This window comes from Coenobita brevimanus, chromosome 107 (genome assembly GCF_032717465.1).
Source record: "Coenobita brevimanus isolate Jiangsu-jjx chromosome 107, ASM3271746v2, whole genome shotgun sequence".
NCBI classification, from domain to species: domain Eukaryota; kingdom Metazoa; phylum Arthropoda; class Malacostraca; order Decapoda; family Coenobitidae; genus Coenobita; species Coenobita brevimanus.
The window spans coordinates 26,978,599-27,006,271 of record NC_137060.1 but is presented as its reverse complement, the minus strand read 5'-3'; the positions used below and the strand labels follow the sequence as shown (position 1 = coordinate 27,006,271).

General features: G+C 42.4%; 1 protein-coding gene across 1 annotated transcript in view; it reads right to left on the bottom strand.

Annotated features, from left to right (window-relative positions):
• Positions 1–1,601: 1,601 nt before the first annotated feature.
• The window catches only part of LOC145416756 (uncharacterized), a 30,586-nt gene continuing 4,514 nt past the window's right edge, over positions 1,602–27,673 (bottom strand). Inside the window, exons 2-20 of the mRNA XM_080285680.1 lie at positions 19,353–19,546; positions 18,122–18,521; positions 16,645–16,844; positions 16,117–16,287; positions 15,777–15,888; positions 14,466–14,548; positions 13,818–13,941; positions 12,831–12,928; positions 11,212–11,320; positions 10,318–10,436; positions 9,639–9,761; positions 9,251–9,327; positions 8,754–8,888; positions 8,445–8,585; positions 6,530–6,602; positions 4,636–4,711; positions 4,334–4,469; positions 2,218–2,272; positions 1,602–1,825 (exon numbers count right to left, since the gene is read on the bottom strand). Coding sequence (XP_080141806.1) covers positions 1,602–1,825; positions 2,218–2,272; positions 4,334–4,469; positions 4,636–4,711; positions 6,530–6,602; positions 8,445–8,585; positions 8,754–8,888; positions 9,251–9,327; positions 9,639–9,761; positions 10,318–10,436; positions 11,212–11,320; positions 12,831–12,928; positions 13,818–13,941; positions 14,466–14,548; positions 15,777–15,888; positions 16,117–16,287; positions 16,645–16,844; positions 18,122–18,521; positions 19,353–19,546 — 2,650 coding nt within the window. The remainder of the gene's footprint in view (positions 1,826–2,217; positions 2,273–4,333; positions 4,470–4,635; positions 4,712–6,529; positions 6,603–8,444; positions 8,586–8,753; positions 8,889–9,250; positions 9,328–9,638; positions 9,762–10,317; positions 10,437–11,211; positions 11,321–12,830; positions 12,929–13,817; positions 13,942–14,465; positions 14,549–15,776; positions 15,889–16,116; positions 16,288–16,644; positions 16,845–18,121; positions 18,522–19,352; positions 19,547–27,673) is intronic.

Genomic DNA, 27,673 nt, shown 5'->3' with positions numbered 1-27,673 from the left:
ACCTCCACATGTCACCACTTCGGCGCTAACACCCACCGTCCATATTGAATACATGCTACGGCTGTCTCATACAAGACTGGTGTACTGGTATTAGCGTGGGTATTTTTACGACATGTCGGCGGGTCATCTGGTAGATCAGGAAAGTCTGCTTTTTAGGAAATTCAAATCCTTAAACTGTTCCCTGCCCCAGCCATGATTCGATCCTGGGTCCATTAGGACTGCAGGCCGCCTCTCTAGTACTGGATGTTCATCCATCCTTTCATCAAGCATTCCAGTATTGCCTTATCAGGGCTAGGCTGCTAAGTCTAGACAATGAAGGTAAGTGACGGGTTGCCTGCTCCCTAGCAGCAGTATGTGAGCAAGAAACCCCAACCATCTCGTGGGAAAAGACCATTTTTTGGCACATCTGGTTGCAGTGCCATAACTAAATCACCAGGCATCCAAAAAACTATGTCGGCAGCAGGGCTAGTGCACCACAGAGTACGGGTAGAATGGCAGTCAAATCTGTCATGTGTACTGTACTTGTAAATATAATGCATGTGTGCTATTCCTAAGATTCCTTACAGGCAAATGTCATCAGTATTTGTTAACATTATTTTTCTTAGTTGTTGTTGTCTTTTCCTTGAGTGATGTTATCTCCATCATTCTTAAAATACAGTTAAAGAGATGCTGAATGTATTGGTATAACTTGCAAGAAAAACATGGGTAGGGATCAGGTTTGAAGGGGATATGTGGTTGAAATTCTAGAGGAGTCTAGTCCCACATTAATTTTCACCCATAAAGAGTTCAGTTCATCTGATGCAAATTCCACTAATGTTCAGTTTCCCTGTTCCAGATACAGTTAAGAGAGGGTATGTCTATAATAGGCTGAAGCCTGAGAGGTTCTGATATTAAGATCATAAGCTAGTGAGGTTCTAATGTATAAAAAAAATGAAAGCCATAACTTAGAACATAAATATGATAGTGTTTGCTTTGTACTGGCAGTGTATATTACTTGACAGGGGAAACAAGGGACTAACAGCCTTGGAAATATTATAAAGCAAAAGAAGCAAACACTTCCCCTAACCCTGGAACTTCCCCTTCTCTCCTCCTCAATAGACATACCTAACATACTGTAGCCTACTACTGTAACTGATAGGAAGCATTGTTAAATGAGCAGGGACAGTAATGCTTTTGCATCTTTTTGTTGACAGCCCCCATGCTAGGTGGGGAATGAGGCAGTAAAAAATACCTTGTTTATCATACAATCGGGATTTCCCTTGGTTAGGGTAACTTGTACAACATACAGAAGAATGGAGGTCTGAACCCAGTCTGGATACCTCCACGCCACCTCATCCCTGAAAAATGCTCAACTTCAGAGATGCCTTCTCAGTTTTATGTGGAGCATTCAGTATCTGAGAACTAATGATCTTTTTATTCCTAGGAACCAGTTCTCTAGTTTTAACCTGACCAGTCAGTACCTTGGAATTATATGTACAGTACATTTTTACTGGACTGGTCAGTACCTTGGAACTTAGTTCCAAGTTAAGTTTTACTGGACCAGCCAGTATCTTTTGAGGGGCATAGTTTTATCCCATTTTTCCATTGGCATTGACAAGGATTTAGAGTTCATCATCTGTGAAAGGCTCATCTTGGCAGACATCATCCTCAGGCAATACTTGTGGGTAGAGAGTCCTGTGTTGTGACATAGCACTGGAGAAGGAAGAGATACTGCCACCAGGTATACAGGCTGCTGATCTGAGGCCACCACCTGCCTGGCCAGCTGGAGTGCCATTCAACAGGTGAGAGATGTGGTTCAGGTCCATGATGCCTGCCTCACCTCCACCTGACACACAGCAACCAAAGTTAAAGTTGTAGTATCATTCATATGACAGGGAAGCTAAAATTTTATTGCATATATGAGGTAGGGTTAAAGAGGACAGGTTAGGTAGCATATTTTATATTTACTGCTCTATCCTTCACATGAAATCAAACTATCAAAAATAGCTGGCAATGATATACAGTACTTGCTGAAGAGTGGTACTGGTGTATGCAGATTTGTAAGCTTTATACTGTTTCAGTAAATGAATATGTTACTTGCAATAGTGGCATTATGTACCATTAGCATGCTGCATTACAGTGATCAATCATTATTATAATGTAGCATACACTGGGCTACTGTAGAATTTATTTACTGAAGCTAAATATACAGTATGATGACAGTTATGGCATTTTTACCTTTTGAGTCTATGTGGTACTTCAGCACACATTTGTAGAGGAAGGTGTACTGTGCCTGTTGGGAATAATACAGGTGTTACAGTTGGTATATGGTGAGTTGAAGGACATGCAAGGTGTCTGCATGGGGACAGGAGGTAGAAGTGTGAGATATGACAATATATGGTGTGCCTGTGAATTGATGTATGGTGTGTCAGTTTGAATTTATGTATGGTGTGTCAAGTGTGAATTTATGGATGGTGTGTTAGTGTGAATTGTGGTAATGTCTTGTAGTGCACAGTACCACTTCCAGTGCCCTACATACACACTTCTTAATACATTTTACTTCAGTCCATATGCTGTACAGTCAGGGGAAAAAACTTTGCCTATTATTTCACTTTCTACTCACATATCTTAACATTCCTTCTTTGAAAGAGGCTTGGTATGCTTCGCAGATCATCTGTGATAATCATTGATACCATGTGTCAGGAAGGAACGTGTCAGGCATATTTTAAGTGTGATGTAGATGAAAAGGCATAGCAGGCAAAGTTTTCTCTCTGACTGTTCACCAGGGGCTCCAAAACTGGGATAAATTACCTCAAGTGGGGTAGTTTTGGTTTCAGTGGGGTAATGGAGAAGGAAATAATATGATCACCAATACCACTGTACTGTAATATTTTATATTCACATGGGGTGAGGAAATTTGGAGCAAGGGTTTTTAACTACTTGGGGGATATGAACCAGAGAGAAGCTGCAGATAAAATCTCCCTCTTTCTGTTTACTGGGAGATAGGAGGCACCTATGCTTGTAACACAAGTGCTGGGCAGTGGAGTTGCAACATCCTTATGCCAATACAGCATGGTGTGGGGTTATAGTACCCAACTTCCTTTCCCTTTAATTGCCTTCTATTTCATGCAGGAAAAACCATGCACTTGTATGTGGGCTAAATCCTTCTTTCCTGCCTCCTGGATTTTCAAATGAATATTGGAAAGCATATTTGTTGTGAAAAAGATAACTAGATCTGATGTGAGAGGTGTAAGACTGAGAGGAAGACCACGAATAGGATGGATGGACAGTGTGAAGAGAGCGCTGGATGCGAGAGGGATGTCTGTTGAGCAAGGAAGAGTGGCTGTGCGTTACAGAAATAAATGGAGAGAAATTGTGAATGAATAAGTGATGACGCAGCCCTGAGGGGATATTCGCCCGCATTTGGTCTGATCAGCTAGTCAGGTCAGGTGCGGGTAAGGGGATGGGTCTGTTATGATGTGGCAGGGGTAAACCAGTTCTGCTGTCGGGCCCTGCTGTGGATGTCACTGCTTGCATTGCGCAGTTGACCCTTGTGCGGTGTGATGCGGTGAGGATCTGTCCGTTCTCCCCTTTGGGGCTAAGATGCGAATGAATGTGTTTGAATGGATGAGTAAATGGAGAGTGAGTCGTCCTGTCTCAGCTACCTCCCTTTCCTTGGGGGAAGCAGCCTAGGTATATAGATAGATAGATAGATAGATATTTGTTACTAGAAACCTTGAATTAAGCCTTGGTTACATTAACTCTCAGAATATTAGCCATCACTTATGGAAATACTGGCCATGTGAGGTAATGAGTCAGGGAAGATGTGGGAAATGATGCATTAAGTATGAAAAGGTTGGGAACCCCTGGTGTACAGTATGTACCTTTACATCTCTTTGCTGTTAGCAGGGTACTCCCCTCCCTTCATACTACTGCGCAGTTCTTTGGACTCACATATTCTTCACAGTATCAAGTATCTTACATCCTGTCATACTCACCCTCAGTCTCTCCCACTCCCTTATACCTGTCCGTGTCCTCATACACTCATACTTCTTTCACTTTTATGATCTCTCATTCTCTCAAACACACACTTGCACTCTCTTTCATAGTCTTTCACACACACCCCACTTCCATCCCACTCCTCCATATCCTTCCACTATTATCACTTCCTCACCTCATTCCCATCTCTCCCCTATCTTCCCACTTCCTCAAATATCTTTCCTCAGCCCTTCCACTCCGTGCATTCTTCTTTACCTCCATCTGAATCATTTGGGATCAATGGAAATCCATCTTATAGACTCAGTGGAGGACATCACCCACACACACACACACCCACACACATATCCCCTCCTACCTCAGTCTGAACCATATTCATTCGGTGGAGTCTCATCCTGTAGACACAGTGGAAGATGTCAATGCTCTCTCCCTCATCCATCTCCTCCATCAGGTTGCTCAGGGCGATAAAGGTGCCTGTTCGCCCCACCCCGGCACTGGACATGAAAAAAGATTAGGGAACATATCTTTGTGGGGTTAGGAAGCTTTCTCACATTCCTTCATTGTTTTACTGATCTGTTCTTGCATATTACATCTTAATACTGTATTCTTTTGTGTGTGGTCTGTTAGCCTCTCTCTCTCTCTCTCTCTCTCTGTCAGTACCTGCAGTGAACCACAACATGTTGACTGGCTGCCGGCACTGCGGACTTGACAGTTTTGACGAAGTTGATAAGATTATCTGAGGAAGAAAAGGTGACATTGTAGTGCATCTTTTGTTTATTTACTTGTTTTTCTGATATAGTCTAACAAAGACCCCTACCCACCATCTCTGCTCTGTTGATGGGGAAGTGTAGTCAGACTGAAGGGTTGTTTTGACTGGTAACCAAGGAGACTCGTTCCTCACATTTAAACGATTATCAAATTTAATCCAACTATGACTTAAGATGTGGGAGTGGTCCAGGCCAGTCAGGAAAAAACAAACTGACTATAGTTATGTTTGTTCTTGATGTTTCTAGATTCTATTCAGTTTAGGAAACATCTCATGCTGAAGAGGAAAATGATTATCTAATACCTCTAGTTAAAAGTCTCTCCTAATTGGAATTGTTTGAAGATGGCAAGAATAAATTGGAAAGTACACCACATCATTGTGCTGAAGGGATTAACCAACTTGCAGAATGAAAAAATCTCCCCACAATTTCATTATTATTATTATTATTGTTATTATTATTATTATTATTATTATTATTATTATTATTATTATTAATGTTGTTATTGCTAGGAGCATTATTTGAAATTTCACTTTACAGTTCACTCTACTGTAGTTATGCCATGAAAAGTTTGGCAATTGTATGAGTGAAGAAAAAGTATAAACAGTTGTATACACAACTAATGCTAAATAAAGTTTATGGACAGAATACTCTCTCTCTCTCTCTCTCTCTCCTCTGGCTTTACTAGAATACTCTCTCTCTCTCTCTCTCTCTCCTTAGACTTAACTAGAATACTCTCTCTCTCTCTCTCTCTCTCCTTAGGCTTTACTAGAATACTCTCTCTCTCTCTCTCTCTCTCTCTCTCCTTAAGCTTTATTAGAATAGTCTCTCTCTCTCTCTCTCTCTCTCTCTCCTTATGCTTTATTAGAATAGTCTCTCTCTCTCTCTCTCTCTCTCTCTCTCCTTAAGCTTTATTAGAATACTCTGTCTCTGTCTCTGTCTCTCTCTCTCTCTCCTTAAGCTTTATTAGAATACTCTGTCTCTGTCTCTGTCTCTCTCTCTCTCTCTCCTTAAGCTTTATTAGAATACTCTCTCTGTCTCTGTCTCTGTCTGTCTGTCTCTCTCTCTCTCCTAAAGCTTTATTAGAATTCTCTCTCTCTCTCTCTCTCTCTCTCTCTCTCTCTCCATAGACTTTATTAGAATTCTCTCTCTGTCTCTGTCTCTGTCTGTCTGTCTGTCTGTCTCTCCTAAAGCTTTATTAGAATTCTCTCTCTCTCTCTCCATAGACTTTATTAGAATTCTCTCTCTGTCTCTGTCTCTCTCCTTAAGCTTTATTAGAATACTCTCTCTCTCTCTCTCTCTCTCTCTCTCTCTCCTTCAGCTTTATTATAATACTCTCTCTCTCTCTCTCTCTCTCTCTCTCCTTAAGCTTTATTAGAATTCTCTCTGTCTGTCTGTCTGTCTGTCTGTCTGTCTGTCTGTATGTCTCTCTCTCTTTATGCTTTATTATTTGTGCTGTTTATGGAGTGTTTGGTGGCTGCATGGGTGAAGATTGATGTGTAAATAAGCATTCCAAAACTTCTATCTATCTATCTATATACCTAGGCTGCTTCCCCCAAGGAAATGGAGGTAGCCGAGACAGGACGACACACTCCCCATTTACTCATCCATTCAAAGACATTCATTCGCATCTTAGCCCCAAAGGGGAGAACGGACAGATCCTCACCGCACCACACCGCACAAGGGTCAACTGTGCAATGCAATCAGTGACATCCGCAGAAGGGCCCGACAGCAGAACTTAACCTAAAAAAAAAAGAAGAAGAAGAAAAAAAAGAGCTAAACAAAAATACCTGGGTTCTCCGGGCAGCCCATGTCAGGCCAGGTGATGTAATGGTAGTGCAGAATGGTGCGTGTCTGGCGCCCCTGGTGAGCAGAGTTAGCAGGGAGTTAATGATACGGCCTAGAGACCCTATAGATATAAAGATCTATATGGCCTCTAGTGTGGCCAGTTCATATGGTCGTATTATTAAAACTGAGTAAGATATTGTTGGCAACCCCTTAATTAATGGTTTTCACAAATACCCAGGTCCAGTCCCATGATGCAGTTACTCATTGACCAACTTTATTCCCATGATGTAGTTCCTCATTGACCAACTTTATGATGCAGTTCCTCATTGAACAACTTTATTCCCATGATGCAGATCATCATTGACCAACTTTATTCCCATAATGCACCTCCTCACTGACAAACTTTATTTTTCAGGAGAAACATACATAGGCTCGTGGTAGCTGGCTCGACAAATGAGTTGTTATGCTTAATCGCGTGCGAAAGTTGACTGCAATTTTCTCTCATAATGACAAAATACTCTATCAGATAGTGATGAGAAACTTCTTTCTTATATAAATAGTGATGCAGGCATATAGTGATGAATATGGCCACAGGATAATTCTAATACCGATGTCGACCTTGAAAACGAGTGATAGGAAGTTATGGGACTGAGTGAAGAAGATCTCCCTGGAAGTGGGTAAAGGTAAGTTATATTCGTTTCATGTTGGATTATGTGACAGGAGGTTTTATATGGTTAACCCGGTGTGAGGCATTTATATAAAGTGATTTTACTATTGACATGAGAAGTTGGCATTCATCGAGTCGGTCAGGCAGGGAAATTGTTTACAGTTCGCTCGAAAAGAACTTCACCTTTAGTTCGAAAAATATCTCAGAGCAAAGTAAAGTAATTTGGGAACAAAATTGAAAATACAAAATGCCATCATAGTGAAGTAGTTGGCGGGGACGACAGGAAAAAAAATTTAAGTAAACATGTAAGCTAGCATCTTTAATCTTGTTTTATAGAGAGGAACGTAGTATTTTTGTTACTAAGCGCCCCTCTGCCTGATGGTTGGTAATATTGTAGCTTCTCTTGTTTCTCGTATATGTGGTTATGGTTGAGATGTCAAATCAAATTAATAATAAAAACTAGAACACCGTAAAATTGTCCAAGGACAATAAAGAAAAACTTTCCAAAGCCATTGACTACTAGAAGCCGAGCTATAAAGGGACCTTGAAGTCAAGGTCATTGTCACCTTAGGGCATCAAAATCTAAAGTCCACCAAGTTTGGTGGCTGTAACTTTATTCTTTCATGTGAAATCTGGCGACTTCTCTGTCTTGTGGAGTAGTCCAAAATATTGGACCCTAGGCGGTATTAGAGAACAGTGATCCAATGTGGACTATATTAAGCACTACATTCTGGCCATGTTGCAGGTATATGCCATGAACATTTCAGCCCTCTGACAAAAGTGGTTCTCGAGCTTTAGGGTCCTCCCCCTTTTTTTTTTTTTGAGGATCCTATTCAGGTTCCGTTAGTCCGATCAGGAGGATATTTGGTTTAGATGAAGCGGCCAAGTAGTATTATGATATGGCTATGAACGAAGGCCGTAGCTCAAACGGTATGCGAATGGCAACTGTTTAGATCTTCCCCCAATAATAATTATATTGACAATAACGAGAAAACTTCCCACAGGCTTGTGAGAAGTTTTGATAATAATAATAATAATAATGATAATAATGGTATTGATATGTCGGTAACCCTCGCGTTGTTAGTATGTATTAAACAGGTCTTCTTCCAGTAAAGCCTATTCAAAACCCCCAAACCAAAGGAATCAGAATCGTCGTGATTTTTTTTTTTTTTTTTAATACAAGGAGGAAGGGATATTTCAGTTTCTGCATGTGTCAGCCTGAATAACCACATAACGAAAAGAATATGAACCTTTTTTATCTGGATGTGCCTGGTTATGAAGTCGCTTGTATCGTTGAAATTCTCGCTCAGTGTTCGAACTGACATCCCCGTTCGAGGCAGCTTCAGTCCTTCCCTGTAGATGATGTCGGGCCAGTACTTGCTGCACTTGACCTGTAAACAAGTGATAAAAAAGTGATTAGGTGAAAAAAATTTGATTGCTGGTATTATTCTCTCTCTCTCTCTCTCTCTCTCTCTCTCTCTCTCTCTCTCTCTCTCTCTCTCTCTCACACACACACACACACACACACACACACACACACACACACACACAATACCCACCTTGTTTGCCTCGATGCACTGGGTTACCATGACAACCACGTGCACACGCTTTTCCCACACCATACGCCAGAAGTCCTCAATGCCCTCGTCCGTGGGCCCCTGGCAGGCTATAAATTCACAGGGCTTGGAGTAACCCTGTGAGATACATATGATACAAGGTTACAAGGATACAAGAACAGAAGATTAGGAATTTACGATACAGGATTATGGTGATACCAGGTGATAAGGATGCAACGATACCAGGCTACAAGGATGCATGATTACAGGGATGCATGGTTACAGAGGTACTAGGTTACAAGTATACTAGGTTACAAGGATGCAAGATTACAGGGGTACATGGTTACAAGGATATATGGGTACTAAGATGAAAGGTTACCGGGATACACTGGTAAAAGAATACGTTACATGGTTACAGGTGTGTGTGTGTGTGTGTGTGTGTGTGTGTGTGTGTGTGTGTGTGTGTGTGTGTGTGTGTGTGTGTGTGTGTATGTACTAACGTGTATGTAGGAGGCGTTGATGTAGTCGCTCCCAGGTTCTCCACATCTCTCCCTTAGAACAACGCGTGTATCATCAACTGAAAGAGAGATAGAAGAAAGATTATTATGGCCACCCCTCACAGGATCCAGAGTTAGCCAATATGTGTAGTAGTTACCCTTATCTCTAAGTTAAAGTAATGAGAGTAACAGCGATAACAGGCATAAATAAACGAGCATGATTGAACGTTTGTGTATCCGCAGAAGGAAAACTTAGACCAAGTTAAAGTGAAGTACAGTAAGTATAGTGCTAGGGAGATTAAATAAAAATTTACGTGACAGAATATTGCTGTATTGAGAGAGAGAGAGAGAGAGAGAGAGAGAGAGAGAGAGAGAGAATAAACAGACTTACAAGGCAGAATATTGGTGTATCTGTTCTTGTGTCTGTTTTCGTCGTAACTGGCGTTGTCGGTCGTCTTCTCCGGGGTGCTGACTGAGCGTAGTTCTGCGTACTCTCTCTTCAGCATAATTAGACCTGCGGAGGGTCGTTAAGGAGCTTGTTAGGTGGGATGGATGGAAGTTAGGTACCCTAGTAGTCTGCCCAGCTACATATGCTCCAGTTATACCCCACCCAGCTATCCACCCTTATCTCACTTATACCCGTACCCAGCCCACCTATCCACTCACATCCCACTTATGTCCCACCCACCGGTCCTCCCATATCCCACTGATACCCCCCCCACCTACTCACCCAAATCCCACTTATACCCCTCCCACATATCCACCCACCCAACCACCCATATCCCACTTATACCTCACCCACCTATCCCCACTCCACCCATACCCCACTTAAACCCCACCCACCTATCCATCCACCTATCCACCCATATCCTACTTATATCGCATCCACCTGTCCCCAATCCACTCATACCTCACTTAAACTCCACCCACCTATCCAACCATACCCTACTTATACCCCATCCACCTACAGTATACCCACTCCACCCGTACCTCACTTATACCCCACCCACCTATCCCAACTCCATCTGTACCCCCTTACCTATCCACCTGTCCCCACCTATCCCACCCACCGTTGCTATGGAGGCGGCCCACGGTGTCCACAAGCTGAGATAGAAGGATGCGTCTCTCCACGTTGACGTCTGGGGGGGGCGGCACCACCAGGGGCAGCTCAATGGACTGCGTGCGCTTACTGGGGGTGCAGGGCCAGGATGAGTGGGGGGAGAGAGGAGGGGGAGGTGGGGAGAGGGGAGGGTTGAGTGAGGAGGGGGAGGGGTGAGTAGGGGAGAGGGAGGGATGAGTGAGGAGGGGGAGGGGTGAGTGAGGTGGGGGAGGGGTGAGTGAGGAGGGGGAGGAGTGAGTGAGGAGGGGGAGGGGTGAGTAGGGGAAGGGGAGGGGTGAGTGAGGAAGGGAAGGGGTGAGTGAGGAGGGGAAGGGGTGAGTGGGGAGGGGGAGGGGTGAGTGAGGAGGGAGAGGGGTGAGTGAGGAGGGGGATAGATGAGTAGGAGAGGGAAAAGTGAGTGCGGGAGGGGGAGATGTAGCTGAGTGAGAGGGAGGGGAGAGAGGAATAGATGTTTGGAAAAGGGAATTGTAGGTGAGTGGAAGATCTGGAGAGTTAGGGGAAACAGGGACAGGTGAGTGGGAAGGGGAGATGTAGGTGAGTGGAAGAGCTGGAGGGGAGGAGGATGGTGAGAAAGGTAGATAGGTAGGTAGGGGAGAGGAGAGGAGGATAGATGAGAGGGGTATATGAGATAGGAAAGGGAGTACATGAGATAGGAAAAGCGATATATGGGAGAGCGGATAGGAGAATGGGGATATGGGGTCTCGGTGAGTGGGTGAGGGGGTAGGTGAGTGGGAAAAAGAGATAGATGAAAAGGGGAGCGAACAGTGAACATCATAACTGGGTGGATGATGCAGATGAGAGAGAGATGGAGAACAAGCAAGGCGGTATGTGTACGTACCTGTACTTGAATCCAATGTAAGGCGTGGAGTATCGATAGGCCAGGAGTCCAACCAGCAGCAGTAACAGGAACGCTCCCACCACCGCGGACACTGAAATCACCACCACGTACGAAGCTGCACGGACACAGCGGGAGATCAGTACAGGATGGTACGTAAATAGCACGCCACACGAAACGAACGGTACAGTCCCCCCAAAAGTATGGCACACCTGGGGCACAATGGATGTAAAAGTGAGCGAATTTTGTAGGACACACGAATCTATTAACCTAGTGCCTTAAAAAAAAAGCAAAGCACCAAGAATGTGAACTTTTTTGCGGTCTCAGTTCCTAATAATTACCAAGGATAATATTGGCACTGATAATCACAGGGTTCTCCGTATATCTCAGTGCTTCGTCTATGTCTCAGAATGATACCTGTGGTAGGGTGTGCGATATTTTTTTATTGACTGTACCTGGCTGTATCTTGTGTGTTGCGGGAACGGCTAAGTCTGCTGGTGTGGGCGTGGGTGTGATGGTGGAAGTGGGAATATTTTTAAACTAAACTGTAAATAGTGCGTTTGAGTGGAAGTGGAGGGTTATAAAATATTCTTAGCCTAACTTGGTCTAAAACTGTCATCTCTCCTGAGTTGCTTCGTTGAATTAACTCTAAAATATGGTGCTAGTCACGAAGAAGTCAGTGCTGTGAAAAGGAGGTAGGACCGTAGCTTTGTCTTTTTCTGCCACTGAGCTACGGGAAATTAGCTGCAAAGTACACAGATCTGAGCCAAGTTAGAGTAAAAACAGTATAGTCATTATTTACCGTTTTTTATCCTCATTTTGAAACAGAGAGAGAGGGAGAGAGAGAGACAGGCAAACACTCACGGTCTGTCCTGAAGGGGATGCTCTGGATTTTGTACTTTTCCTCCGACACAAAGATCCAGATGGAGCAGAGGTAGGGCGTGTCCGGCTCCAGGTAGGGATTGACGTTCGGTTCACCACTGCCTTTTTTATTTATTTATTTAATTTATTCGTTCATTGTTTTATTTATTTATTCATTTATTTATCTGTTCATTTATCTGTTTATTTATTTATTTATTGGGAGAGAAGAGTTGGTGATTATAGTTCAGTTAATCTCCTCTACCGATACCTTTAGTATTTTTATTTATTTATTTATCTATTTATATTTTTCGAGGGTAGGGGAATGATGGCGATTAGGTTTGAATTATTCATAGACAGATTATTATGGTAGGGATTATGGTGGATTTATTTTATGGTAAGGATTATGGTGGATTTATTTTATGGTAAGGATTATGGTGGATTTGTTTTATGATAGGGATTATAGTGGATTTATTTAGAGAGGGATTATGTTGGACTTATTTATGGTGTGGATTATTGTGGCTTTATTTAAAGAGAATTTTACTTCATTTTTAAAGTTGATTTAAGTTCATTTATTCTTAGCTGATATTAGTAAGTAACGTAAATACAAAAACTTACATCGTAAATAATAAAAAACGTAAAAATACATTAAATGGACATAATAACGATAATTATAATAACCATAACAACAGTAATAACAACAACAACAACAACAACAATAATAATAATAATAATAATAATAATAATAATGATAATAATAATCCACTTACCAATGACGAAGGTGCGACTCCTGTATACCTCCTTGGAGCTCAGCACTACCTTGACCAGTTCGTGTCCCGTCTGCTTCCCTACACGGATTTCATATTTCCTGTGTGTGTGTGTGTGTGTGTGTGTGGAAAAATGAGTCATGGGATTAATGCGTATCTGCGACGCGAGCATCAGTAGTACACTGAAATTACCCTACATAGATGAATAGATAGAAAGATAGGTAGATAATTCTCTTCTTGCTATCACCAGAGGATTTTACTTGGTTTATGAGACATTCCTAAATAGAGGGTTTAGACAGAACTTTAATTAACCATTTCAGTATACTCAGCCAATTCCTTCAGTATACCCATCTCCTTCAGTATACCTTTAATTATCCTCAGTGTACCCTTAACTAACACCGCAGTATACCTATTTCGTTCAGTATACCCTAAACTAACACTTTCAGTATACCCTTAATCATCTTCAGTATACCCTTAACTGACACCAGTATACCTTTATCGCAGGATACCTATCTCGTTCAGTATACCCTTAACTAACACCTTCAGTATACCCTTAATCATTTTTTTCAGTACTGAGTAAGCACGTGAAATAAAATCGCCTGGAAGCAGCAAGGAAAAAAAGAAAAAAAAAAAGGAAAAAAAAACGAGAAAGGTCATCTTATTTTAGGGGGCTTTGGTACATTTATTCCAAGTCCGAACCATGCCCTTGAATAGCTACGACATGAAACCGTCAGATTTACTGCTCAGGTCCCCAATTGTACTGCTGGGTAAACGGGGACAAGAGGGAAGCAAAGTTTGTTCAAGGCCTATATTCTTGTCGTTTAAGGAAGCTCCCTAGCACCTTTTCCTAGGCGATTTATTTTGTTTATTACACCGTACTATCCTGTTCTGTTACATAAATCCTTCTAATATTACCATACTCTGCATAAATAATGTACAAAAGGATATTAGCCACCCATCTCTCTCTCTCTCTCTCTCTCTCCGACTTACGTGATTTCGCCGTTAGCATGTGAGAAAGCCGATGTGTCAATGTGGATCTTCTGCGTGTAGGGGTGGGACGGTGCATCTTCACCCACCTCGAGCAGTTTGAGCGAGTCTCCCGTGAAAAATGGCGCTGTAAAGAAAACGGGGAAATGACGGATAAGCTTCTTCGCATATTCCTCCTAAGCAGTTTATTCTTCATTTTTCATTTCATTAAGATGGTGATGATGCTAATGACTGTAATAATAATATCGTGAAGATAATGATTCTAAACCTGATTACGATATAGCCTAACAAATAATTATGACAAAATGGTAACGATTGTAATGAATAGTAGATTATAATGAATAGTAATAATAATGGTAATAGTAATTTACTTTATCGTGTACGTTTATGTGAAGCTACAGAACGTGGTGAATGTTTTTGGCGTCTCCGATAGAGCCAGGATTCCGGGGACTTGAATGATTAGTGAATGGAAGCGTGGCCTATTGGACTGGGCAAATTCGAGCTGTCTGAAAATTGCTACTCCTCACCCTGCCCTAGGGTCGGAAAGGAGGTCCGGATGATGGTGATGATGAATAGTAATAATAATAATGATAATAATAAGGATGATGAAGAATAATAATGATACTACCATTAAAAAAAACAAAAACCTACTTCCAAATTCCGTCGTAAGGGAGAAGGTGTCTGTCTCGCTTAGTTCCCCCTCTGGTTCCCTGTTTTCTGCGGCCAAGGTAAATCTGCAAAATTATGGGGTCTTGGTTATATTAGAGAGAGAGAGAGAGAGAGAGAGAGAGAGAGAGAGAGAGAGAGAGAGAGAGAGAGAGAGAGAATCTTGAATAAAATAAGAAGGTAAGGAAGAAGCAAGAAGAGGAGAGAGAGAGAGAGAGAGAGAGAGAGAGAGAGAGAGAGGAGGGACAGAATCTTGAATAAAATAAGAAGGTAAGGAAGAAGGAAGGAGAGAGAGAGAGAGAGAGAGAGAGAGAGAGAGAGAGAGAGAGAGAGAGAGAGAGGAGGGGCAGAATCTTGAATAAAATAAGAAGGTAAGGAAGAAGGAAGGAGAGAGAGAGAGAGAGGTGGGGGGAAGGGGGGGACAGACTCTTGAATAAAATAAGAAGGTAAGGAAGGAGCAGGAAGAGGAGGGAGAGAAAGAAGGGGGGAATGGCAGGGAGGGAAGAACTGGTTAAGAGGGGGAAGGAAAGATATGAAAGGAGAGGAAGGGAGAAACGGGAGAGGAAGAGAGAGGTGAGAGGAGGGGTTGGGCAAGAGGAGGGAGGAAGGAAATAGGAGAAAGAAGATGAATGGAGAGGAAGGGAAGAGAGGAGAGGGAGGGAGGAAGTGAGAGGAGAGAGAGGAAAAGTGAAAGGAGAGGGAGGAAAAGTGTGAGAGAAGAGAGAGGAAAAGTGAGAGGAAAGGGAGGAAAAGTGAAAGGAGAGGGAGGAAAAGTGAGAGGAGAGGGAGGAAAAGTTTGAGAAGAGAGGAGAGGAAGGGAAGAAGTGAGAGGAGAGGGAGGAAAGAGGTAAGGGGAGAGGGAGAAAAAGGATGTAAGAGGAGAGGAAGGAAAATGTTGCAGTATAGTTAAGGGCGAATGAACACTTTACATGAAAGAAAAAAGAAAGAACAAAAAAATCACCTCTAGGGGATTCAAACCTGTGCTTAGTGATTTCGACTGAATGGTTAAAAAAAATCAGTGGAAAACTCAGCGTGCATAGTATGATTGCGAGTATAATTATTTCCATTTGGAGAAAAAAGAAAAAAAAAGCGAGAAAAGAAACACAAAACAAGAAGAATAAACGATAAAAAATGAAAGCAAGAATGGCTAAAAAACGAGTAAAAGTTAAAAAAAAAAGAAAACAAAAAGAAAGGAAAGAAAGCAGAAAAACAGGAAAACAAGGAGAGAGAGAGAGAGAGAGAGAAGAAGAAGAAGAAGAAGAAAGCAGAAAAAACAGAAAAACGAAAAAAACTTACCTGTAGTGTGATTTCGGCTTGAGGGGACCCACAGCAAGACAGTTGGAATCCGGGTTGTAGTGGTAGTCGTGGTAGTCATTGTAGTCGTAGTCGTTTCCTACCTCCACGGACACTGTCATTGGTGAAAATAATATTGGAGTTTTGTTGAGAGGTATGTTGATTCCTTGGAGATCTATTTTGCCCACTCGTATTCACAGGCTTTCATAAATAGATAGATAGATAGATAGATAGAGATAGGTAGGTAGGTAGGTAAGTAGGTAGGTAGGTAGAGAGAGAGAGAGAGAGAGAGAGAGAGAGAGAGAGAGAGAGAACGCAAAACAATCACCCATCTCATCCTTACTATTCACTTTCTCGTCCTCCCTTCCTTCTATCCAGTAGCTAAGCAGGAACCGCTTCAGGATACCATTAGGATGTTCAGGACCCAGCCACGTCACCACCGACTTTCGGGAGTTATCATGACTGTCGCTGTAGGAGGGTTGTGATGCGTGGAGTTGACGTGGGGGCGACGGGGCTGGGAAGAGAGGGAGGAGATGGAGAGGGGTGAGAAAAGAACACACACACACACACACACACACACACACACACACACACACACACACACACACACACACACACAGATACATCTATTATGCCGGGGTTCAGAAATACAGCAACCAAACATCACAGCCCCAACATAAAAACATCATGTACCCTTCAGAAAATTATTTAACTACACCTGGCCATGAGTTGAGCTGGAAGGGGTTAGGAGGGAGCTTGATCAGTGTAGAACGAACGTACTATAGTTATTAGTACCTGCAGGAAGAGTGTGGGTGATGTTGGATGGGTTAGGGGTCTTCATCAGCTTAAAACAAACGCACTATCGAAGTACCTGTAGGAAGGGTGCGAGTGATATTGGATGTACAAGCACTGCAGGTGGCGTTCGTGGTGCTCTCATTGCCATCATAACCTCCTTTACACACCCCATTACACCCTGAGAGTTTGGCCAATAAGGAGTACTTGTATTGGGTGTAGGGCCTTAGGTTGTCGGCTGTGGCTTGGTACTGGCAGTTGGAAAGGTTTGTTACATCCCTGGAAATAGGTTAGGTTAGGTTAGCTTGGGTTGGGTTAGGTTAGGTTGATTTGGGTTTGGTTAGGTTGGGTTAGATTAAGTTGGATGGGGTTGATTTGTTTTGGGTGTGGTTAGGTTGGGTTAGGTTGAGTTTGATTGGGTTGATTTGTTTTGGGTTTGGTTAGGTTGGGCTTGGGTTGGGTTAGTTTAGTTTGAGTTGGATTATGTTGACTTTGGCTAGCCGGATTAGCTTGGTTAGGATGGGTTAGGTTGGGATGGGATGATTGGTTTGGGGTTTGGTTAGATTAAGTTGAATTTGTTGGGTTGGATTAGGTTGATCTGTTTGGGTTTGGTTAGGTTAGGTTAGATGTTTGTCCTCCATACATAGCTGCTGAATACGTATTGGACTTGGCATGCAGGCTTATCATATTTAATGTTCACAATGGTCGGGAAATTAGTTGAAAACTGAGGCCTTCCATGCAGCATCACCCTCTCAGTTTTATTCCCTTTAGTATGGTGTTATTATTATTATTATTATTATTATTATTATTATTGCTGTTGCAAGGCGATATTATTCAGTTATCCCCTTAAGTTCCATGAGGTCTTTTGCACTGTCTTCTTGCTCTTACCATCGACTTTTATTGAACCTAAGTGGCCTCTTTTGTAATGAATAGCACAGTGAAGGTTGTATCTCATCCCTCCACATCGAACAGTCTCTCCTAAGCTGAACAAAACCATGGAGGCATAGCGGAAATAAAATGAAATGCATCATGGGAATGATGGGGAAGAAGAGGGCAGTGCATGAGTTAATGATGGCTGTATCTAACTCTTCCATTTCTGATCTCCTCTACTTAATTAAATCATCTGGAGTTAGCAAAACTTCAACATATAAATATATCATCTGTGTCACACGATTCACATTACGGCATGAACAGAAAACTTGTTTTTTTGTTCGGCAAGACTTCGTTAGCCTCTGACACTGATCCAAGACGGTTTAACCCCTTGAATGCTATGACGTATTTTGTTATATTCTTGATACCTTCACTCAGTGCCGTGGCCAGAGAGGTAGCACTGGCCATGCATGATATATACTCCTAGCTACGTCCCTGCCTTTATATGACTTTATTGAACTTGGAAAGGATCTCGGTTAGCGGAAGGGTTCATGAACGTTTTATCTAAGCCTTCCACTTTCAAGCATCTCCCCTAAGCTAGCAATGACGAAATAGAAAATACGTCCCGGGACTGAAAGGGTTAAAGGAATAGGTGGCCGCGGTACACAACACTGAAGAATACTCACAGATTTACCGGTGCGGGGTCTGGCGATGGCGTAGGAGGGTGGCTTTCTTCCCTGAGCTGGCACAAGTCGTCATCGTCGTTTCCGGAGATCCCTCGGTAGTCATTTCTCCGGTTGTGACTGTATGCCTCGTTCCTGTCCACGTGTTCTTTATATCTCTCCCTCGATACAATATTTCCTCCGTCCCACACCCCCGGTCCATCAGATACCATCCCGATGTACCGAGGTCCATCAGATACCCTGCCCATATCCCTCGATCCATCATCTCCCTCGTTTTCTCGTCCGTTCCACTCCTCAAGGATTAGGTTGTACTCGACAGGCCCGATGTAAGGACAAGGCGACGACCAGGAGAAGCTGAGGGAGGCGTTGCTGGGGGATACTTTCATGTCCACAGGGCTGGGGGCTGGAGGGGTGAGAGTGGGGTTAGTGAGTATTGAAGTTAGGATGGTGGGGGTGAAGTTAGGTTAGTGAGTATTGAAGTTAGAATGGTAGGGGTGAAGTTAGGGTAGTGAGTATTGAAGTTAGGATGATAAGGGTGGGAGTGAGTTAGTGAGTATATAGATGCAGAAGTTAGGATCGTGTGAGTGAGGTTTGTAAGTGTGATGGTTAAGATCACTAAAGTTGATTCCATTGTCCAACTATCCATCCTTTCTACCATCCATTCAGCAGTTCCATACATCTGTTCTTACCCTTTCCATCCATCCATCCATCTATCCACCTGCGAGTATTCATCAACCATCCATCCAGCCTAACATCTATCCATCCACTCATTCATTCATTCAATCAACCAATCATCCATGAACCATCCAGCCAACCATCCAGCGCTCCAGCTAAACCAGTCATCCCTCAGATCAGCCCATCAGTCCATCTATCCATCCAGGCACCCACCCACCCACCCATCCATCCTTCCATCCATCCATCCATCCATCCATCCATCCTTCCATCCATCCATCCATCCATCCTTCCATCCATCCATCCTTCCATCCATCCATCCATCCATCCATCCATCCATCCATCCATCCTTCCATCCATCCATCCATCCATCCATCCATCCATCCTTCCATCCATCCATTCATCCATCCATCCATCCATCCATCCAACCAACCAACCAACCAACTATCCAACCAACTATCCAACCAACCAGCCAACCAACCAACCAACCAACTATCCAACCAACTATCCAACCAACCAGCCAACCAACCATCCACCCATCCATCCATTTATCCAGCCTTACCTTTACCCACTGTGGTGAATTTCACGTTCTCACTCATGTCCCCATTCTTCTTCTTCACCCACACCTCGTACAGAGTGGATGGTACCCCTTCGAACTTCGTGGGTGGTTGAATGCCGTGGAAGGTATGGTTCTTGCAGGTACATTCACAGCAATCACAGGTGGAGGGCTGGATGCACCTGATGTGGACTTCGTACCTGTAGGGGAGAAGTGGATGACTGAAGGTGGAAGTTTGATGGATAGTTACATGGGTCGGATGGGTGGAGTGGGTAGTTAGGTGTGTGGTTGGATGGATGGTTTGTGTTGGTACGGGAAGTGGATTAGATGGATGGTTGGTCGGATGAAAGAGTGGACAGCTAGGTGGATGGTCGGATGGATGGTTTGTGTTGATATGGGAGGTGGATTAGATGGGTGGTTGGTCGGATGGGTGGAGTGGGCAGTTAGGTGGATGGTTGGATGGATGGTTTATGTTAGCACGGTAGGTGGATGGATTGATGGGTGGATGCTGTGACGAGACACGAAAAAATAATAAACGAGAGAGAGAGAGAGAGAGAGAGAGAGAGTTTTCTTACCTTTCCTTCGCGTCGCTTCCTTGTGGATCCTCCCAGGTGATAATGACTTTTTCGTGTCCTTGCTCAGGTGTCACACCTAGAGAGAGAGAGAGAAAAAAAAAATGAATGTTAGTGTGTGTGACAGAGAGAGAGAGAGAGAGAGAGAGAGAGAGAGAGAGAGAGAGAGAGAAAAAAAAAAATGTACAGCTCCTTACCACTTCAGACCCATGACGCGTTTCATATTTTATTCATCCCATCTTTTGATTTTATTCATGTTAATACTATTATTATTATTATCAGTATTATTATCATTATTATTATTATTATTATTATTACTGAAGGAGTTAGATACAACCTTCGTTAACTCCTCCACTGTTATTTGGCTCACCTGGCATGAATAAATTAGTCTGGTGAAAGCAAGAATCTCTCTCTCTCTCTCTCTCTCTCTCTCTCTCAGCAACATTCGTGATCTTCCTCTAATTTCATCCAGTAGAATATCACCCTCTCATCCTCACAACCCCACCCCCTTAAGAAAACCCATTTAATTTGGGTTATTAACGGCAGTCCCTCCTCTGTTTCATCTTATTTCCCTACTCTCATTTTCAATCAAAGGTGGGTGTTGCATGTTTTTGCATAATAACCTAACGTCCCTCCTCTGTTTCATCCTTACTTTTCTACACTCATTTTCAAGTCAAAAGTGGGTGTTGCTTGTATTTGCGTGACAACCTACATTAATGTGCTCTAATGTTCCCTGATTCTAATCTTCTCCGATAGCTAGCCCGTCTCGTCAGTGTCTATGGGTGCTTACTTATCACCCCCCAAAAAAAAAAAAAAAAATAAAAATAAATAAATAAATAGATAAATAAAGAAACAAAAATAGAGGTAAAGCTGAAACACCGATACTTGTTTTGCTGAATGTACACTCTTATCCAGTGAGCCATTGACATTCCAAGAACATTTTATATCTGAAGTGGCGTGGCGTTCTTAGCAAACCGGATGCGTCGTCGGATTACTTGAACGATACCTACTGTCACATTGTTAGCTATTATTTATTTCTATTTCATTGTTTATTGACCGAGGAAATTAAGCTATAGTTTTCGAAGGCAGCTGGAACAATGGTCTGTATTTTTTGTTGGTGTAGGACATTACGTAATTGCTCTTCCTCAACGATATATTTTCCCTGCTACACTTTAATGTCCTCATGTGTGTACCTGATCATAAGTGTCGATAGTGTGTGTGTGTGTGTGTGTGTGTGTGTGTGTGTGTGTGTTTACAAGGGGGGGGGACGTAAATTGCCATGAGTCTGCTTCATAGAATTATTAATCAACCATGCACAGTACAGAAAAAAGGAACATTAGCTGCCGGGTATGTATTTTCTATTTCTGTTAATGCATAAATAAGAAAAAAAAAATAATATGCAATGTGATATATAAGGGCAAAAAGAATGTAGTAGGGGGAGGCCGTGGATGAGATGGAAGGATGGAGTGGAGAGGTAAATGAGAAAAGGAGGTTTGAGCTGAGGAAAGGGCAGCGAAATGGCTGGGGACAGGGCGACATGGAGGAGATTTGTCTGTGGCCACCCTGTACGGGATTAAGGCGTCTGACAGTAAATAGATAGAAAAAGAATGGGTGCATGGAGACGACATCTTGGAATGGCGATAAGCATGAGTGAAGAAATTTGGAGCTTTTATTGTCTTTCAGCTTATTTATCTTTTTTTTTTTTTATGTAAGGAAGAAGGAACCAAAGGCGAGGAGCTCACAAGATTGTTCCCTCCAAGAAAAAGCAAAAACAAGATAACAGAGACCCAAATTCCAGATCTGTTCATTTCGAGATGCTTGGACACACTGCTTTTGAAAGACTGGAGGTCATAGGCAGTAAGAAGTGCAGGCAGAGGAAGACTATTACTATCACCCTCGATGACTTCCGACAGACAGAAAGATAAAGAGAAATAGATAGAGATTAGATAGATTGGTTGGTATTGATAGATGTTAGATGTAGATAAATAGATAGGTAGGTAGGTAGATAAGCAGATAGCTATAGAGAGACAGGCAGATAGACAGATACTTAAGCAGACAGAAAGGCACAGATAGATATGCACGTAGACGAACAGACAGACAAGCATTGGTAAACAGATGGTGCTCGTAAATAGGCATATAAACAGATAGATATAGATAGATCGACAAATAGATGAATAGGGATATAGATAGACAGATAGTCAGGCAGGCAGACAGACAGATAGATAGATAGACAGGCTTACAGAGAGATAGTTAGATAGATAGACAAGTAGGTAAATATATAGGTGTAAGTAAATTAAATTCAAAAGCAAGTTGAAGATTGTTAGCTAAGCGGATGTTTTTCCTCTGATATTTATTTCCTGGGGATGAGAGATAGTGGAGAGATAGTCGGAGTGAAGAGATGCTGGAGAGAATGGTGGAGGATGAAAGATAGTGGAAAGCTGGAGGTTGAGACAGTGGAGAGATAGTTGGAGGGTGAGAGATAGTTGGAAGGTGAGAGATAGTTGGAAGGTGAGAGATAGTTGGAAATGAAGAGAGACTGTGATGGGACGTCTAGAAGTGATGAGATAGTTGAAGGACTCTCTCTCTCTCTCTCTCTCTCTCTCTTTGAAACACCGTAATATGGAGAGAGAGAGAGAGAGAGAGAGAGAGAGAGAGAGAGAGAACTGGAAGCAAAAATACCGTGGGATGAGAGACAGAGAGGGAAAAAAAAAAACAATGAAATAAAAACTTACTTAAATTCCAAGTTTCAGACATCATCGCATCAGGAGTGGTTGTTTCAGTCGAGTTAGTAGTTGTTTCAGTAGAGTCAGTAGTTTCAGTCGAGTAAGGTGCGGTTTCAGTCGAGTTAGGTGTGGTTTCAGTCGAGTTGGGTGTGGTTTCAGTGGAGTCAGGTATGGTTTCAGTCGAGTTAGGTGCGGTTTCAGTCGAGTTAGGTGCGGTTTCAGTCGAGTTTCCGTCGTCAGTGCTCGTTTCAAGTGGACTGAGGCTGTAAGTGCTCGTTTCAGTCGGTTTCTCGTTCTCAGCAGTTTCAGTGAAGCTCTCGTTGGTGGCGGTTTCAGTCGAGTACCCGTCCTCCGTTTCAGTGGATGTCGAGATGGAGTGGGTCTCGGTGGAGCGAGTGGAACGGGGAGTCTCCCTGCGTTCGCGCGAAATGATCCAGTCCTGGGTGGATTTTTCAGATGGACTGCTGCTTTTGGCGATGGTGGTAGGTGGTTCGGCGATGGTGGTAGGTGGTTTGGCGATGGTGGTAGTTGGTTTGCTGGCGGTGGTGGCAGGTGGTTTGCTGGCGATGGTGGTAGTTGGTTTGCTGGAGATGGTGGTAGTTGTTTTGGTGTCAGGAACGACGGTGGTAGTTGTTTTGACGACATGAGCGATGGTGGTAGTTGTTTTGGGGTCAGGAGCGATGGTGGTAGTTGTTTTGGCGTCAGGAGCTGTGGTGGTAGTTGTGGGTGCGATAGGTATGGCAGTGATGGTAGATGGAAGGGCAGCTACCACAACTACCACTGCCATCACCACTACCACACGGAGAGGCCCCCATCCACCCCCTTCTGGCCTGGGAGAGATGAGAGAGGGATTAGGAGAGAGAGAGAGAGAGAGAGAGAGAGAGAGAGAGAGAGAGAGAGAAGCTTCCACATATTTATAGTAATTTGTAAAGAACCTAAGATAAAACAAAACTGGTATATTTTATATCATTGCTAACAGGACTGCTAAATGGGATGCAGGCTAATCAAAGCTAATGACCGTTGGCGTTCCACAGGTGCCCGTCATATGTTGCGAGTTTCCCATCCCCTTATCGAATAAAGTTCATAGAAAATGGCGATTGAACTTTTTTTTAATATTTGGTGGTGTAATCCCTCACACACACACACACACACACACACACACACTGTCTCCGGCTGACCACATCAGTGAGAAGGTACGGAACATATATACACTGCTTGCAAATATGAGAATAGCATTCACATACACAAATGAAGACATGCTAAGAAAGATAATAACATCATTCATCAGACCAGCCTTGGAGTATGCATCAGTAGTCTGGAGTCCTCATCTAAAAAAAAAAACATAGACAAGATTGAAAAAGTTCAAAGGGCCGCTACAAGATGGATACCAAGCTTAAGGGATCTAAGCTACGAAGAAAGACTAAATAAAGTGAATCTACCAACACTACAGGAGAGAAGGAAAAGAGGTGACATGATTATGCTATATAAATGCATATCAGGGAAGGAGAAAACAGACATAAATGATTACTTAACTTATGGGGAAGCATCAGCAAGAGGACACTGCAAAAAACTGCATAAGAAGATAGGCGATAAAGACGTAAGGATATTTAGTTTCCCAAATAGAGCAATTGATCAGTGGAATGCACTACCGAATGAAATAGTTTGTGCCAAAACAATGCACAATTTGCAGGATACGTACGATAAATTTGGTTTAAGACACGGGACAGTACGAGCTTGACTCATTCCTGTAAAGATACAACTAGGTAAGAACAATTAGGTAAGAACACACACACACACACACACACACACACACACACACACACACACACTTAAGTCGCCTCGGGGGGAGTATGTCATCAGTTAAAAGAACGAGGTAGTGATGCAGCTGAAAGAGGGTCGTAATATTGAACACACACACACACACACACACACACACACACACACACACACACACACACACACACACACACACACACACACACACACACACACACACACACCCATACTCTCCTCAACTCACCCTCCGCTGTTCCTCTTCATCTCACAAGAAGAGAAATGACAGAAAACTCAATCAGTCTTATTCCAGATCGCTGTTTTTCACTGTTTCGAAAAAAATCTTAACTAGAAGGGGCAGCAATACGTCTAACTTTGCCCTGCCAGCACAAGACACTGGGCTAGGGAGTGTGTATCTAGTTGGAGTTGTCTGCAGGGGAAGTGACATCATATCCTCCCTTCACAGATATCTTTTTTTCTCTATTTCTCTCCTAATTCGGATTTTTTAAAAGGATAATTGGATACATTGTTGGGTACATTTTTGAGGAAAGATTATTGTTGGTGTTATTATTATTATTATTATTATTATTAGTAGTAGTAGTAGTAGTAGTAGTAGTAGTAGTTGTAGTATTACTATTATTATTATTATTATTATTATTATTATTATTACAGTTATTATTAGTATTGTTGTTGTTGTTATTGTTGGTATTATTATTACCGGTATTATTTACTACTACTACTACTATTACTACTACTACATCCACCCACGTGTTCGCTGCGGACGATAGGGGACTTAAAGGGACGAGAGAGAGCAGAGAGCTAAAAACTCCTTCATCCCAGCAGAAGTGTCAAAAAAAAAAGGATAAAACCCTTCTTGTGCGATTTCCAGTACGTTTGGGAAGCTTCCTAACACCTCTTCCTTACCGATTTATTTCTGATCCTGCTCCAGTACTATATGCTTGTGTGTCAGGAAGCGTACTAACACCTCTTCCTGACTGATTTATTTCTGATTCTGCCCCGTAGCTATATTCTTGTGTGTCAGGAAACCAACTAACACCTCTTTCTTACCGGTTTATTTTTTATTCTGCTTCGTTACTGTATGCTTGAGTGTTATTCGTGGCAGTCCATATCGATATTGAAAAGACACAAGAGGCAAACCAAGGGATATGAATGAATAGTCTGGTAAATAAATCGCTAAGGATGAGGTGTTAGGGAGTCTCCTTACCCGGGCCAAGGTCACCTATTTCACCTTTTCCTGTCACTTCTCTCTGCTACGTAATATCCACCTCAGCTGAGAGAGGGTCTTCTTTGCGTGCGTTCTTCTGTTCGTCTTGTTCTGTTCTTGTTCTTTTGTTCTTCTTGTTCTGTTCTAGTTCTGTTCTTGTTCTAAAATTCTTCTTGTTCCTCTGTTCTTCTTGTTCCTCTGTTCTTGTTCTTATGTTCTTGTTCTGTTCTTGTTCCTCTGTTCTGTTCTACTTGTTCCTTTGTTCATCTACTTCATTAACCCTTTCATAATAGGGAGAACTCTAGTAGTCTTCTTCAGCTAACGCCAGAGGATTTTTTTTTTTAGCTAGGATGAGTCATAGGAGCCTCAGTGTTGAAACTTCTGACCATTTTTGCATCTCCCGTTTTTAGTATTTTTCTTACTTTTCTCTGTTTATTTATTTATCTTTTTACTTCCGAATCTCTCTCTCTCTCTCTCTCTCTCTCTCTCTCTATTACTGTCATTTCTGGTACTACAAGAATTTTACCCGAGATTGGACAAATAATTAGACTTTTTGTTGAAGAGAGAGAGAGAGAGAGAGAGGAGAGAGAGAGAGAGAGAGAGAGAGAGAGAGAGAGAGAGAGAGAGAGAGATTCACTGAAGGGGGTGGACGGGTAACCCCTTCGTATGAGGAATATCAACAAAATATTCTTTCAGAAGTACAATACTCGTAAATAAATAAATAAACAAAATAATAACATTAGTGGGGGAAAATATAAATCCACTGGTAAAAAAGTTGACTGAGGGAAATAAGTAGATGGAAGGGGAGCTAGACTATTATCAAACTATTTTTATCCCTACAAGGAAATGCATTATATGATTTATTTTTCTTTTGCAATCCAGAATTCTTTTTTTTGTCCTAAATTCCCTGTTTATTAAGCAGTTTTTGCCATACGGTACATATACATTAACTGTTGTATTTTCTTTATAACTAAGTACTTGTATGGTGCGTTATCAGTGTGTATTTCCGCTTTGAATGCTCAGTTTAGTATGGCCAGCCCGCGCTGTCTCCCCCATTTGTTTACACCGTCACCATGGCAACCTTGGTTTGCCTCTACTCCGCCAGGGGGTTTTGTTTACTATATGGCTTTTCAGATAATCCACTGAGCTTGGCACTTTTTCGCCTCTATGTACTGGTGTTCTAGGGTCCAGCGGGTGGTAGGTGAACGAAATAAGATAGGATGCATGAGGAGATCAGCTGTTGCAAGTGGAAGAGGAAGATTTTTACCGGCAGTGAGACAGGAGCGCCGACGGGGAGTGGAGTGGACAGGCGGATTAGAGTTTTTTGCGGCTATTGATCATTGCGAGGGAAAGATCAGGTAAGGGCCCATGCACACCGACTGTCGCTCAGACCCTCAACTAAGATGTTTAGCTTATGTTTCTTTCCTCGACTGTGCTCGTGATTTGAAAAAAGGGGAATGATATCGGTGTGTAATTAACACTTTTACGTTCCGGGTATATATTTTTAAAAATTCCTGCTGCCACAGTTTGGTTCATTTAAGCATGTGTTGTGTGATGATACGTCGAGCAGTTTCGTTTATTGTTGCTAAGTCTTCATTTTAAAATGCGTAATTTACCTGGAAGAACACCTGCTGGTAATTATTAAGTTTAGATTGAACTTTATTGGTGGATATTACGCAAACCTAACCTGATCATGTAAGCTGTTTTGTATTTTTTTTTTTTCCAGCTTATGTCCGAAGTATGTAGCTTTTACGGGCGGGTTAGGTGTGACGATAAGTGTAGTTTGCATAAATGGTTTGTGGTGATTGCTGAGTTTTACGAAAACTAAACCTGGTAAGACCTAACCGAACCGTGAAGTTACACATTTCTTTTCCCTTCCATGCTTAGAGGGAAGAATGCCAAGGTTAGGATCGAAGTATGTGGCATTCACGGTTAGGTTGGTTGTAGTTTGATTTGGATTGTAATTTCTAAAAAAATGGTGCCCCGTTAGGTCTGATACAGTACCCATATAGGTTTCGTCGTTGCAGTTACGTA